Raw genomic sequence first — 13,046 nt, 5'->3', positions numbered from 1 at the left:
AAGGCACTGCGGTGTGATACTGCAACTATAACTTTAGAATATTAAAATAGCGTAAACTATCTTAATTGTCACGGAGCATTTTTATGCGTAAATTATTAACTAAGTATTTGGAAAACTGCATGACGCACTGAAAGTCTCAAACGTATTGTCAAAAGCTTGTTCCATGTTGTCAAAATCAACACGCTGTGATGTAGTTTCATTTTCGGAGGCTTAAATGCAGATGTCTGTGTGACTCACTGTCAGAAACAGACCAGCCCACCACGCGGCGGTAGCCTATATAAGAACAATACAGCGCGTTGTCAAATTTGGGTAGCTTGCGGTGCTCATGAAGACAACGCGTAGTCTACAGTTATTCATGTGACATCAACAATGAGCAGATGAAGACTCGGCTTTCGACAGTTTATTGTAGCATTGTTTTGTTTGTAACCAGCGTTTCCTTGGAATTGTATCCGATGAAAAGGCGTTAATTTATTTAGCAGAATGATTAGACGACGTGAACATGTAGTTCTGCCAACGGATTTGTTCAAATATTTACACCAGACATGTTTGATGAGGTAAGTTGCTGCTACTGTTTAACTACATTTGTTGACAGCCTGCCTTCAGTTTACGTGTTTGGACATCTATTAAAAGGATAGTTCACCAAATAATATAAAGACTGTTTAGACTCCACCGTTTTCAAAACTGCTCGAGTTTGAGCTCACATTTTGAGGTATGTTGGAAAGTAGCCACAGTATTTTACTACTAGACTAATGTCAAAGGCTGTTTCCATCTGTATTCCTTTGTGTTCAACAGAAAAGGTAAATGCATAGAGGTTTGAACCAGCTAGTACTGTTAATAGAGTAAAACGTTGGGTTAAACTACACGCTTTAAGCATAGGTCAAAGTTTGATTTGCTACATGCTTCTTACATGTTTTATGCAAATGAAGGTAAATCAGTAGCAAACCTCGAGAGCCTGCAAATCTAAATGTGAGAACTTTAATATTTGTATGTGAGGCTACTTGCTATAACAATGTAATTGTTATATACATTGTAATGTAATATATATATATATATATATATATATATATATATATATATATATATATATATATATATATATATATATATATATATAACAATGTAATAACAATACATTTTGCATATACTTACATTGACTGAACATCAGCCGGGTTTGTATCTTCGATCATCAAATCAGATTATTATGTAGCCCTAACTCGAGGCTGAAACGCAGGGCTGACCGTGCTTTCGTAGTATCTGGTCCTAGCTTGTGGTATGCTCTGCCCCTCTGTATTAGGACTATATCATCTGTCCGTTTTAAATCCAGGTTGAAAACTTACCTTTTTGATTTGGCATTTTATCAGAGAGAATTGTTTGTTTTAGCTGTAATTTTATATTTTTCTCTTTGTGATTTGCAGTGTTTAGTACATTAATAGTGCTATATAGAGCTGGGCGGTTTGACCTCAAATCAAAACCTCGATTAATCGAACATTTTAACTTGATTACAATTAATGAACGATTATTTTATTTACTTATTTGTTTTTGCCCTCATATAGTTCACAGATAAATATGTGTACAGTAAATATGTCCACATATTACGAGTGAAAGATTTTTCAATGAAGGGTGCATTACTTGATTTTAAAATATTCATGCGGTAGGTAAAGTAATTTAAAAAAAAATTGACCATAAAAAATAGATAGATTATTGGTTCTGAATGTCGATTTTGGTTATATTTCGATTAACTGCCCAGCCCTAGTGCTATATAAATAAAATTGACATTGACATATATCTGCAACTAGGCATGGAACGATAATGTATACCGCGGTTTGGAAAAGTCAAGGTTTTAAAACCACCAAAATGTTTTGCTATACTGTTCCAAAGGTATGTTTAAGATGGTTTTTTTTTTAGGACAACAGTACCTTCAGCATAAAAGATATCCAAACATGCCATTTTAAATGGTAAATAAATCTGTGTTTTTGAAACAAATGAAGACAGCAGACAATAAATCAAAGATTTATTTCAATTAATTAGCTGTACATGTTTATTGCTCCAAATTATTTTAAATGTTTCTCAAAATAAAATGTACTGTGTTCAAAGGGGAAAAAAGTTATTTTACTCAGGCTCATTTAAAATGAATATGTTTTAGAGCAGTAATCACAATACCAGGAAACTGTGATATCTTTATCCAAGGTTATCATACCGTCACAGTCTTATACCGTCCCATGCTTACCTGCAACAACTAATCCTAAACTTAAACATCATCCTAACATTAACCACGTGGAGTTCATTCATTTTACTCTGTAGGATACCATAAAATAAAAAGAAAATAAACCTTTCAAAATTGTGAAAGTTTGTCACAATGATGTTTTAATTTCTTGTGATTAAAAATAAAATCACAATGACAGTATTTTTATTTGAAATTTGGAAGAAATGCTATCACAGAAACCTACAAAACCTGCATCTATTAAATTCACTAAAGGGATCATTTACCTAAAATGAAAATGTACTCGCTATTCACTCGCCCTCATCACTCGGTGATGTCATTATAAATGCAAATTCAAAAATTGAGGTGTCTTTGTTATAAAAACTTGACAAACAAATACATCATAATGTTTTTGTCATGACGACTGGACATTAAGAAAACATAACCTGTTATAAATCTGTCATCAACATGATTGTCATGAGGCCATTATAAATGTCATGAGTTTTCTAACAGCCTCATTAATATTTTTCTTGACCTCAACTGCAGTTGTACAAATTTTATTAAAAATGTCATCAAATATTGACACTGTTCTAAAAGTATTTCAACTTTTTCTGAGAAATTTCTATGACAAATTTAGTTTGTTCCACTGAAAACGTGATCAGAAAAATATTCATGACATAACTGAGTTAATGACAGCTGTTGTAAGCATAAAATCTCCTTCATATCTTCATATATTCATATCAGAATTATAAAGATGTCTTGACAGTCTTATAAACACCCCGTTCAAGTGAAGTGTCACCAGCTTCTGTAATAATAACAAATATTAATGTGTGTTGTATAAGTGTTTATTGAACATTATTGCGTGAAGAGATGCAATGCTTGAGTTCTTGTCTTGTGGACTTTTGTAAACAACAGTTGGGACGTCCCTTTACTTACGATTTTGTTGATCGTAACCCTTGTGTTCTGCTGGGGATGTTTTTATTAACTCTGGTTATTTTGAAGCTCAACTTTGCCACAGCTTCTTTACTCACTATTCACTCGCCCTCAAGTGGTTCCAAACCTTTTAAGAGTTTCTTTATTGTGTTTAACACAAAATAAGCTATTTAGAAGAAAGCTGAAAATCTGAACCCATTGACTTCCATCGTCTTTGTCTTCTTACTAAGGAAAGTCAATGGTTAATTTCTTCAGCTTTCTTCAAAACGTCATTATTTGTGTTCAACAGAAAAAAAGAAAGTGAAAAAGGTTTGAAACAACTAAAGTGTAAGTCAATGGTCACAATTTTTTTTATACTTTATTTTTATTTCTCTTTTTTTAAATGAAAAAACAAGGAAAATTAAAAAAAAATTATAATAATAAATAAAATAAGTAGTACAATAAAACACCGGAACTTAAATAAACAGTTGACTGGTCGCATATTTCCTTACAGGTCACATTAACAAATACATCTAGAAATCAGATTACACTGTGTAAAGGCATAAGTACAATCCATTTCTCCCAATATTGCAGGTATTTGTCCATTTGTAGTTTTAAAGAAAAAGTCATCCTCTCCATATTTTGAACATTAGATATGATATCCGACCATTCAGATTTTGTAGGGGGTTCCAGTTGTAGCCACAATGGTCACCATTTTGAATGAACTATCCCTTTATTTGATTGAGTTTTGTTTTTCAAAGCACAATCCTGATAATGCTATTAATCAGCATTTGTTTTATCTTGTTTAACATTATCTTGTTCTTTAGGCTTACAGATCGTTTGTGTCTTCAGCCATGTGCTCCACTGTCTACCTACTAAAGTCCAAACCCCAGCGAGGGGGAAATGTAGCCCCTCAGAGTGCCCCGTCTCTTCCTAGGCCTGATGACAAATCTGCTGTTGAGGGAGAGCTGGACATTTGATATGAGGACAGGTTTACTCTACTATTCCATGCTTTGCACGTCATTATCTCTGTATCTGCTGATAATGTTGACAAGACAGATCAAGAGCCAGTCTGTGTGCAGCAGAGAGAGTGTGGAAATGGTGAAACAGATTGCAGCTAAGCTGAAAAATGTGGTACAACATGATTTACTTATTTATTTTTTGCCCTATGGAAATAGACATACGTTTCTGTATCTTTTCTTACTCTTCATCTTTTTTTGTTTTGGGTTCTCACATTACAGGAAAGCGATTGCATGATGTACACTCCAAATCATGCAAATTATAAGGTATGTGAGTTTACGTGTTATCACTGGTTATCAGTACTATTCAAACATGCTGTTTCTTTAGGTCAGAGGATACTGTACATTTGCCTGAAGTGGCATTTTAATCTGATCGGAGTGCATATTTATATAATGTAATTGTTTTACAGCTGAAGACTAGATGTAATGTTTTTGATAAGCTGCTGAGTAACACTTTACTTAAAGAGGTTGTTCATAACCTTGTCATGAATATGCATGCTTATAACACTAAGAGCCCTATCATACACTCGGCGCAATAAGGCTCAAGACGTGTTTGGCGTGATTTGTTGCTATTTTCAGAACAGCGCAACCCTAATTTTCACGTTTTTCGGCATTTTTTTAAAATAGCAAATCCATTTGCGCCACTTTGTGGCCTCATGGGTGTGCTGTTCTGAAAGGAAGGTGTGTAAAGGTGCATTGTTGGCGTGTTGCTATTTTGAGATAACTAAAACTAGGGCTGAGCGATATGGCGAAAATGCAATCTTAATAATTGTTTTCCATATTGAACGATAATGATATATATTTTGATGCAAGTTGTCAATACTACCTTTTTTAAGAGAACCCCAACCATGACTGAAGCCACAAAAATTCGAGAGTCCATTAAATGGCGTAATATATTTTCGGCCAAAAAAATTTCGGTGGCCGAATATTTGGTACATCTCTAATATACAGTAAACACTTTTAAATTCAATATCGATCAATGTAGAGTAAAAAACTCCAGAGCCTATCATTGTTATTGAGATCAATTTTATTACAATTTGATATAATATCGTTCATCGGCCCAGCCCTAACTGAAACAGACTGCGCTATTGACAAACTAAAAGTGGGTCTAAAGCCCAGCACAGAGTTTTTGTAATTTAAAGAGCGTGTTAGTTATGCGCCTATGCAAGTCCAAAACGTGTACACGTTTCTTAATACCCACAGGATGTACAGCAATACACACGTATTTTTACATATGAAAAAAATTAAAGGATTAAAATGTTAGAAAAATGAATATTTTCTACAGAAATATAAAAACCACTACCTCCATGCCTTCTTCACCTCAGAGAGTTTGGAATTCAGCTGTTTATTCATGACAATTTGCATTTGTATAATGTTATTATTAGTAGTAGTATTTATTATTCATATTTATAATTGTTTTAATAAAAACAAGTCGATTTGTCCACCTGTCAGGTTTTGGAGATGTATACATCACCATATGGGGCAATTGAAGTGTGTTTGGATGTAACTCCAAAAGTTTTTTAGCCACACTATGTTATTATTGTTTATTTATTTGTTTTCTGGAAATTAGAACTGACTTTAGAAATAGTTCTGAAACAAATCTTTGCGCTTAACAAACAAACAAACAAATACGAAGTTAAATATAATTGATGTCTTCAGTGGAGTGAGTTTCCACCTTTTCCTTACTCCATGAATATAAAGAAGTAAAGTAAAGAGAAAGTAGATTCTTTATCCTCGCGCAGACGGTCTGTTTAACTGTTTTCTCGCTAGTGAAGCGTTCAGTTTTTCCACTTACAAAGTCTGTCATGTAAATGGCAAATGTGCCATGGCACGACACAACTGACTCCTAAAGGCGATGGGAGATGAGATTCTGTTTGGTTTAATGCACATTAAACTTAAAACACACCCATAACTCATTAAGAGAATAAGCACAACCCAGTTAGACCATGTGCTGCGGCGCAAATCATATTTTTCCATCCTTAAAATAGCGAAAGTGGATTCAGACATGCCCTTAATGCTTTTGTGCCATGCACTTTAGACTTTGAGCTTAGATTGTTAAAATAGAGTGTCTTTCACTCGGTGATGTCATTATAAATGCAAAGATGACATTGAGGTGTCTTTGTTATAAAAACTTGACAAACAAATACATCATAATGTTTTTGTCATGACGACTGGACATTAAAACATAACCTGTTATAAATCTGTCATCAACATGATTGTCATGAGGCCATTATAAATGTCATGAGTTTTCTAACAGCCTCATTAATATTTTTCTTGACCTCAACTGCAGTTGTACAAATTTTATAAAAAAATGTCATCAAATATTGACACTGTTCTAAAAGTATTTCAACTTTTTCTGAGAAATTTCTGACAAATTTAGTTTGTTCCACTGAAAACGTGATCAGAAAAATATTCATGACATAACTGAGTTAATGACAGCTGTTGTAAGCATAAAATCTCCTTCATATCTTCATATCAGAATTATAAAGGTGTCTTGACAGTCTTATGAACACCCCGTTCAAGTGAAGTGTTACCAGCTGCTGTAATAATAACAAATATTAATGTGTGTTGTATAAGTGTTTATTGAACATTATTGCGTGAAGAGATGCTTGAGTTCTTGTCTTGTTCTTGTCTTGTGGACTTTTGTAAACAACAGTTGGGACTTCCCTTTACTTAAGATTTTGTTGATTTTGTTTTGTTTTCTTAACCCTTGTGTTCTGCTAATGATGTTTTTATTAACTCTGGTTATTTTGAAGCTCAACTTTGCCACAGCTTCTTTCTCTGCGTTTCAGCAAATGGAAGGATTTTTGTGACAAATCTTGTCTAGACACATATTTTAGGAAAATGCTTTGGAATTTTTTCAAAAACTCAAAACACTCTGGGCAGATTGACAACATATATAGTCCTGCATTCTTTATTGTTGGTGGTTTTCCCTCTTGGGGAGAGGTTCAATTTGTAATTTTACTGTTGATCATAAGTTACAGTGCAGCTCTCAAAATATAGTAAGTGGATTTATGCACGAACACGATCATTTGCTGTTTTTCTCCATAGAATTCCATTTAAAAGCCAGAAACTAAATCTAAAGGGTTAATTCTACCAACTGATGATCAACAGTAAAAAATATCAATTTGACCTCTTCCCAACAGGAAAAACACCAACAATCAAGAATTCATGATTACATGGTGTCAAGGCTTTGTAATCCAAAAATGTAGTTATAATGGAAGTCAATGTAGCGAAGCGTCTAGCATTATTTAAAGAAAACGTGTGTAATTACAAAAAACGCCAGCAAATTGAGAAAAGATCATCGGTTTTACTGCACTCATGCTGCAAATACTCACAATGCAAACACATTTTTAAAAAGCATGCTGCATTTTTAAATGACGCAAACATGAATAAAATACGCTGCATTTTCTCACAACACAAAAAGGGGATCCAAAAATGTGACGGACGCGACTGTGCCGGTATTATTGCTGCGTGAAGTTGTAGGTGATCTTTGAGTGGTGAGTTTTTTTATTTTAATATCCAGATTCTTTTGTCTTTAGTATTAATTGGCCTTAATAACCCTACATTAAATAGCCGGGTCTGCCACGTTTTAAGGTCTCCTTGAAACATTTCTGTTGTGTTGTGAAAAAATGCAGCGCGTTTTCATAAAATGTTTGCGTTGTGAGAGAATGCAGAAGTTTTTGTTAGCATCAAAAAGATACCTTTTATCTTCGGTCTTTGGTAATTCATTAAATTTCAACAGTTATCAGCACTTCGAGATATATATATATGCTAAATAAAATGAATACCTTGTCACTCCAACACTGTATTAACTATTGTGTCATCTCCATTAGCAGAACTGCTCCAAGTCCACAATTACATGCTTTGCATTTGAAGTGAGTGTTCTGTCTGTGGAAATCCAAGTCGAGCGTATGGCCTTTCGGCAACTACAAAGGATTCTCAACAGGGTGACAAAAAGAGTGAGTTTAAGTCTTTTATAATGATCTAATAATCTGATAATATTTTATCAGACAAGAGGATGGAACATGTTCATCTCATATAATTGTTGCTTGATTTGTAATCAACACATAACTGTTTAATGTAAAATGTAGATTTTAATGCCTTTTTAATACTTGTATGTATATAGGGGTTGGGCAATAAAACTGAAATTCCTTGTTTTTAAGACCACAATAATTCATTAGTATGGTGTAGGACCTCTCTTTGCAGACAATACAGCATCATTTTGTCTTGGGAATGACAAGATATAAGGCCTGCATAGTGGCCAGAGGAATTTTGAGCCATTCTTCTTGCAGAATAGTGGCCAGGTCACTACGTGTACACTAAATGTTTCCTGAACAGTACCATGGTTCTTGATAGACTTGCTGTCTTGGTCACAGATGTGCCAGCAAGATGCACACCAAACAAGATATCCTCTTTTGAACTCTGATATGTCACCATAATGTTGTGTGCATTGCAATATTTCAAGCAAAACTATTACTCTGCTAATGAAACCTTCACATGCTGCAATAATATGCTTATTACTGATAGAAAGTTCAGTCAATGAAGATTGACCACCAGGCGGCTCAAATTTAGCCATGAAACATTCAACACTAAATTGGCCATTGTTTCAGTTTCATTGTCCAACCCCTGTGTATTGTACGTTTTTTGTTTTGTTTTGTTGTTGTTAGATTAGCTCCAGATTTGGCTTCAGTACTGACTAATCTACTGTACATGCACAAATATAACATTGTAAATCCTCCTATAAAAATATTCATTTAAACGACAGAATTATGAGCACTATATACAGACACTGTATAACCGATACCAAAAAACATACAAATAAAAACTAGCATGTATCCAAACATTGTAAAAGCATGTGGTGCCATACTCACCTGTCACACAGCTGAAATAGCAGACATTTTTCCACAGACAAGTTCGTGAAAGTGCATGCACTAATTTGGGTTTCAAATTACTGCTGGAATGCTATACAGCCACTTGAAACTTCACTTTTGTTACCTTTAATAAGGATTGAGTTTTGAATTATTTCTCATGATAATCAACACAAATACAGCACATAAATTGCATATGTAAATGACCAAAACACTCCTTTATTAAATGAAATGATGCTGTGCATTTGATTTGCATGCAGGTTAACAAACTTTGATGTTAAATCACTTTGTCAAATCTCTGTTTAGTAGTTTAATCCAATTTTATTGTAGTGTGATTTGCAACAAAATAACATTTCAGTCTACTTCACAATTTAATATTTAATTCAGTGTGTTGCTTGTCATTTTCTTTCCAGTCATTCATGAAATTTATTGACAATTTCTAATTAAAACTGATTTAAAGCAAACCCTACACCATTTTGGTGCCGTTTAAAAGCTTGAAATTGGAAGTAGTTTACATTTTTTAGAGTCCTTTGAGTTTCCAAGTCATGGAGCCTCTGAGATAGATTTCTAAGCAGCTGATAGAGTATTCTGGATGGTTTTTATGTAGTTGTTACGTGATGCTATGCAGTTGCTTGTGTGTTTTGTGATGGTTGAAGGAATGTGTATTGCCATGTGATCAATTGGGTGTTGCTAAGCAGTTGCTAGGAGGTTTTGGGTGGTTGCAAAAGTTGCTAGGTTGTTGCTTGGATATTGCTGTACTGACCAAGGTATTGTAAATAGTTGCTAAGATGTTACTAAACAGTTGCTTGGGTGTTCTTGAATGTTCTAGCGCAGGGGTGCTCAATCCTGTTCCTGGAGATCTACCTTCCTGTAGATTTCAGTTGCAACCTGAATCAAACACACCTGTCTGTAATTATCAAGTGCTGTTCAGGTCCTAATTAATTGGTTCCTGTGTGTTTAATCAGGGTTGGAGCTGAACTCTGTAGGAAGGTAGATCTCCAGGAACAGGGTTTAGCAACACTCTACTTGAGCATAGGTCTCAAACACGATTCCTGGTGGGCCACAGTTCTGCACGTTTTTAAGCCGTGGTCACACTAGAGTTTGAGCATGCAAAATTCTATCATCTGGTGTTGCGAAAAGGGGCGGGATTCAACAAGAAGATTAGACATTTTTTTTAAAAAGAGCGATTGCTCCATAGTTCTGTCCAGAGAGGTCATGTTTTAATCTTTGATTGGTCTCACACAGCCACGATCTTGCGTTACTGGTCTGTCGCATTCGCATGTGTATGAATGGAAGTCTATGGGGAGAAAAGTCCAGTGTGACCGCAGCTTTAAGCTATGATCACACTGGGCTTTGTCTGTGCGAAATTCTGTCGTACGGCGCTGCGAAAAGGGGCAGGATTAACGAAGATGATTAGACATTTAAAAAAGCCAGCGATTACTCCATGTTTTAAATTTCTGTCCAGAGAGGTCCTGTTTTAATCCTCGATTGGTCTCAAGCAGTCAAGTGATGCGATTTCGCAGGTCAGAGTTCACCAAGCTTGAACTTGCGAAACTTGACGCATGACCTTGCATTTCCGGTATGACGCATTCGCGTGCGTATGAATGAAAGTCTATGGGAGGAAAAGTCCAGTGTGACCGCCGCTTCACTCTAACCCTAATTAAAGACACCTGATTCAACTAATCAAGGCAATCAAGACAACTAGAAACTATTAGGCAGGTGTGTTGGAGCTAAACTGTGCAGAGCTGTTGCCGTCCAGGAATTGAGTTTGAGACCATTGTTCTAGGATGTTGCATGTTATTCTCAAAAAAAATCACATTAAAAGAAACAACCCAGAAATGTTTTCATTAGATTCAATAAAACATTGTTTCTATTTTTATGAGATTTAAAAATAAATTGTTAGAGTATTACCAAAGTCCCTTTAGGACAAAACATTTCACTCTGCGGCCATCTTTGAAACGCCTCTCAGCCAATATGGTGACCAGTAACATCAAATTCTCCAAAATTGCTTGCCAAGCTTATGATTAAATTTCATATTCAGAGTCACCAATAAAATTAAACAACAACGGTCTCTTTAGTTTCATTTCTAAACGTTCGAATCACACAAAATTTATCAAAATTCGTCAGTTTATAGTGATCAATGATTGGCTCCAGTACTAAAGGCGATGCTTCAGCTGCCATATTGACTGTTATGCTTTTCCCCATTCAAAACTACATTGTTAAAGATTTTTGTATGTTACACAGTATTTAACTGTAATGTGAACTGTATTTTACTGTAGGAGTGTTATTGTGCGTTCAAACCAAAGGTGGCGAAAGCGTTAAAGTTCGCTGTGTCCACCTTGGCGACAACGATGTCTGCCTTCATAGCTCCAGCTGCTAGAGCTGGTTCGAGCCTCGGCTGGGTCAGTTGGCATTTCTGTGTGGAGTTTGCATGTTCTCTCCGCGTTCGCGTGGGTTTCCTCCGGGTGCTCCGGTTTCCCCCACAAGTCCAAAGACATGCGGTGCAGGTGAATTGGGTAAGCTAAATTGTCTGTAGTGTATGTGTGTGAATGAGTGTTTCCCAGTGATGTGTTGCAGCTGGAAGGGCATCTGCTGCGTAAAACCTATGCTGGATAAGTTGGAGGTTAATTTCGCTGTGGTGACCCCTGATTAATAAAGGGACTAAGCGGAAAAGAAAATGAATGAATGAATGAATGAATGAATGAATGAATGATCTCGTATCTAAAAGAGCTGTTGCAGCATATCAGCAAATCAGATACATTCCCACATAAAACATGTTTTCTAGAGTAAAAATATTGCACACTTTTTATCAAATTAGTTTAACAATGGAAGATCAAGTTGTTGCGTGTGCTGTGGCTTTGCTCCACTTATCCAATGTGTGTCCATGTGTCTGAAATATTCAGAAGTCGTCAGTAGGCATTCAGACTTTATGAAAGCCTCTGATAATCATTATTTAAACTGAATATAACTCATTGTTGTAGGAATTGTATTATCTGCAAGACCCTCCATCTGTTTGTGCACTGAACTAATTACACAATATCACATTAAGTTACAGGACGAAATGGAGATGAATTGTCCAGTCTGCGAGCTCTACAAAGAAGAAAGTGCAAAGACTTTTTTGAACAGCTTGCAACACATCTTAGAACAGATGAATGCTGAAAAAATCTGTGCGCCATAGGAAATGAAAAGACGCATCAGAAAAACTTTAAGTACGTGATCTGAAGGAGCGGTTCTGCAGACACTGAAGTGGTTCTCCAGAGGTGGAACAGACGCCGTATTCTAAGCTACATGCCTACTGCGCACATCTGTACATGCAAAGATATATTTTCATAAATAAATTTTAACTTTTATATAATATTTGCCACAATTGTATGCTTTGACAGCAAACTACCTCTAACTCCATCACTTCTGTTTCATTGACTGTACTCTTATGTGAAAGCCTATTCTGATAAATCTGTTACTTTAGAGTGTCCCTATTATGCTTTTACAGATGATATCTATTGCAAAGCTGCTTGTAGATGTAAAAGTGTAAATCCGATTTAGAAAATTCATTTTCATGTCTTGTGCAAGCAGGTCTGTAACATATTTGCATTTAGCAGCTTTGAGTCAGCCTTCAACCTGATTCGTTGAGCTTTTGACTGCAGCCTATAAATTGCAGATCAATCACAATAGACCAGGGATGGGCAAACTCGATCCTGGAGGGCCGGTGTCCCTGCATAGTTTTGCTCCAACCCTAATCAAACACACCTGCTTGTAGCTTTCTAGTGATCTTAAAGACACTAATTAGGGCGTTCAGGTGTGTTTGATTAGTGTTGGAGCAAAACTCTGCAGGGACACCGGCCCTCCAGGATCAAGTTTGCCCATGCCTGAAATAGACTGTCCCAGCTTACCAATCAGATCAGGTTCTCGGAAAGTGGGGTTTAGAGAAACAGGAACTTTGAAAACACCATTTCTGGAACTGTAAAATGAGCTGCATTAATTATGAGAACATAATTATTTATTTATTTACATCTTTTATGCATCTAATATTAAAATTAGGAATTT

General features: G+C 35.6%; 1 protein-coding gene across 2 annotated transcripts; it reads left to right on the top strand.

Annotated features, from left to right (window-relative positions):
• Window positions 1-200: 200 nt before the first annotated feature.
• Window positions 201-12,357, top strand: il15l (interleukin 15, like). 2 transcript variants are annotated; one of them, XM_056473927.1, is made up of 5 exons: window positions 201-554; window positions 3,940-4,246; window positions 4,354-4,398; window positions 7,971-8,093; window positions 12,052-12,357. In XM_056473927.1, the coding sequence occupies exons 2-5, from the start codon at window positions 4,055-4,057 to the stop codon at window positions 12,178-12,180; spliced, it is 489 nt and encodes a 162-aa protein (XP_056329902.1). In that variant the 5' UTR covers window positions 201-554; window positions 3,940-4,054; the 3' UTR covers window positions 12,181-12,357. The 2 variants fall into 2 exon arrangements, with proteins under 2 accessions (XP_056329902.1, XP_056329901.1); XM_056473926.1 differs by having other exon boundaries at window positions 7,968-8,093.
• Window positions 12,358-13,046: the final 689 nt, after the last annotated feature.

This window comes from Danio aesculapii, chromosome 15, assembly GCF_903798145.1.
Source record: "Danio aesculapii chromosome 15, fDanAes4.1, whole genome shotgun sequence".
In the NCBI taxonomy this organism is placed as follows: Eukaryota; Metazoa; Chordata; class Actinopteri; order Cypriniformes; family Danionidae; genus Danio; species Danio aesculapii.
This window is presented reverse-complemented; position numbering and strand designations above follow the sequence as displayed.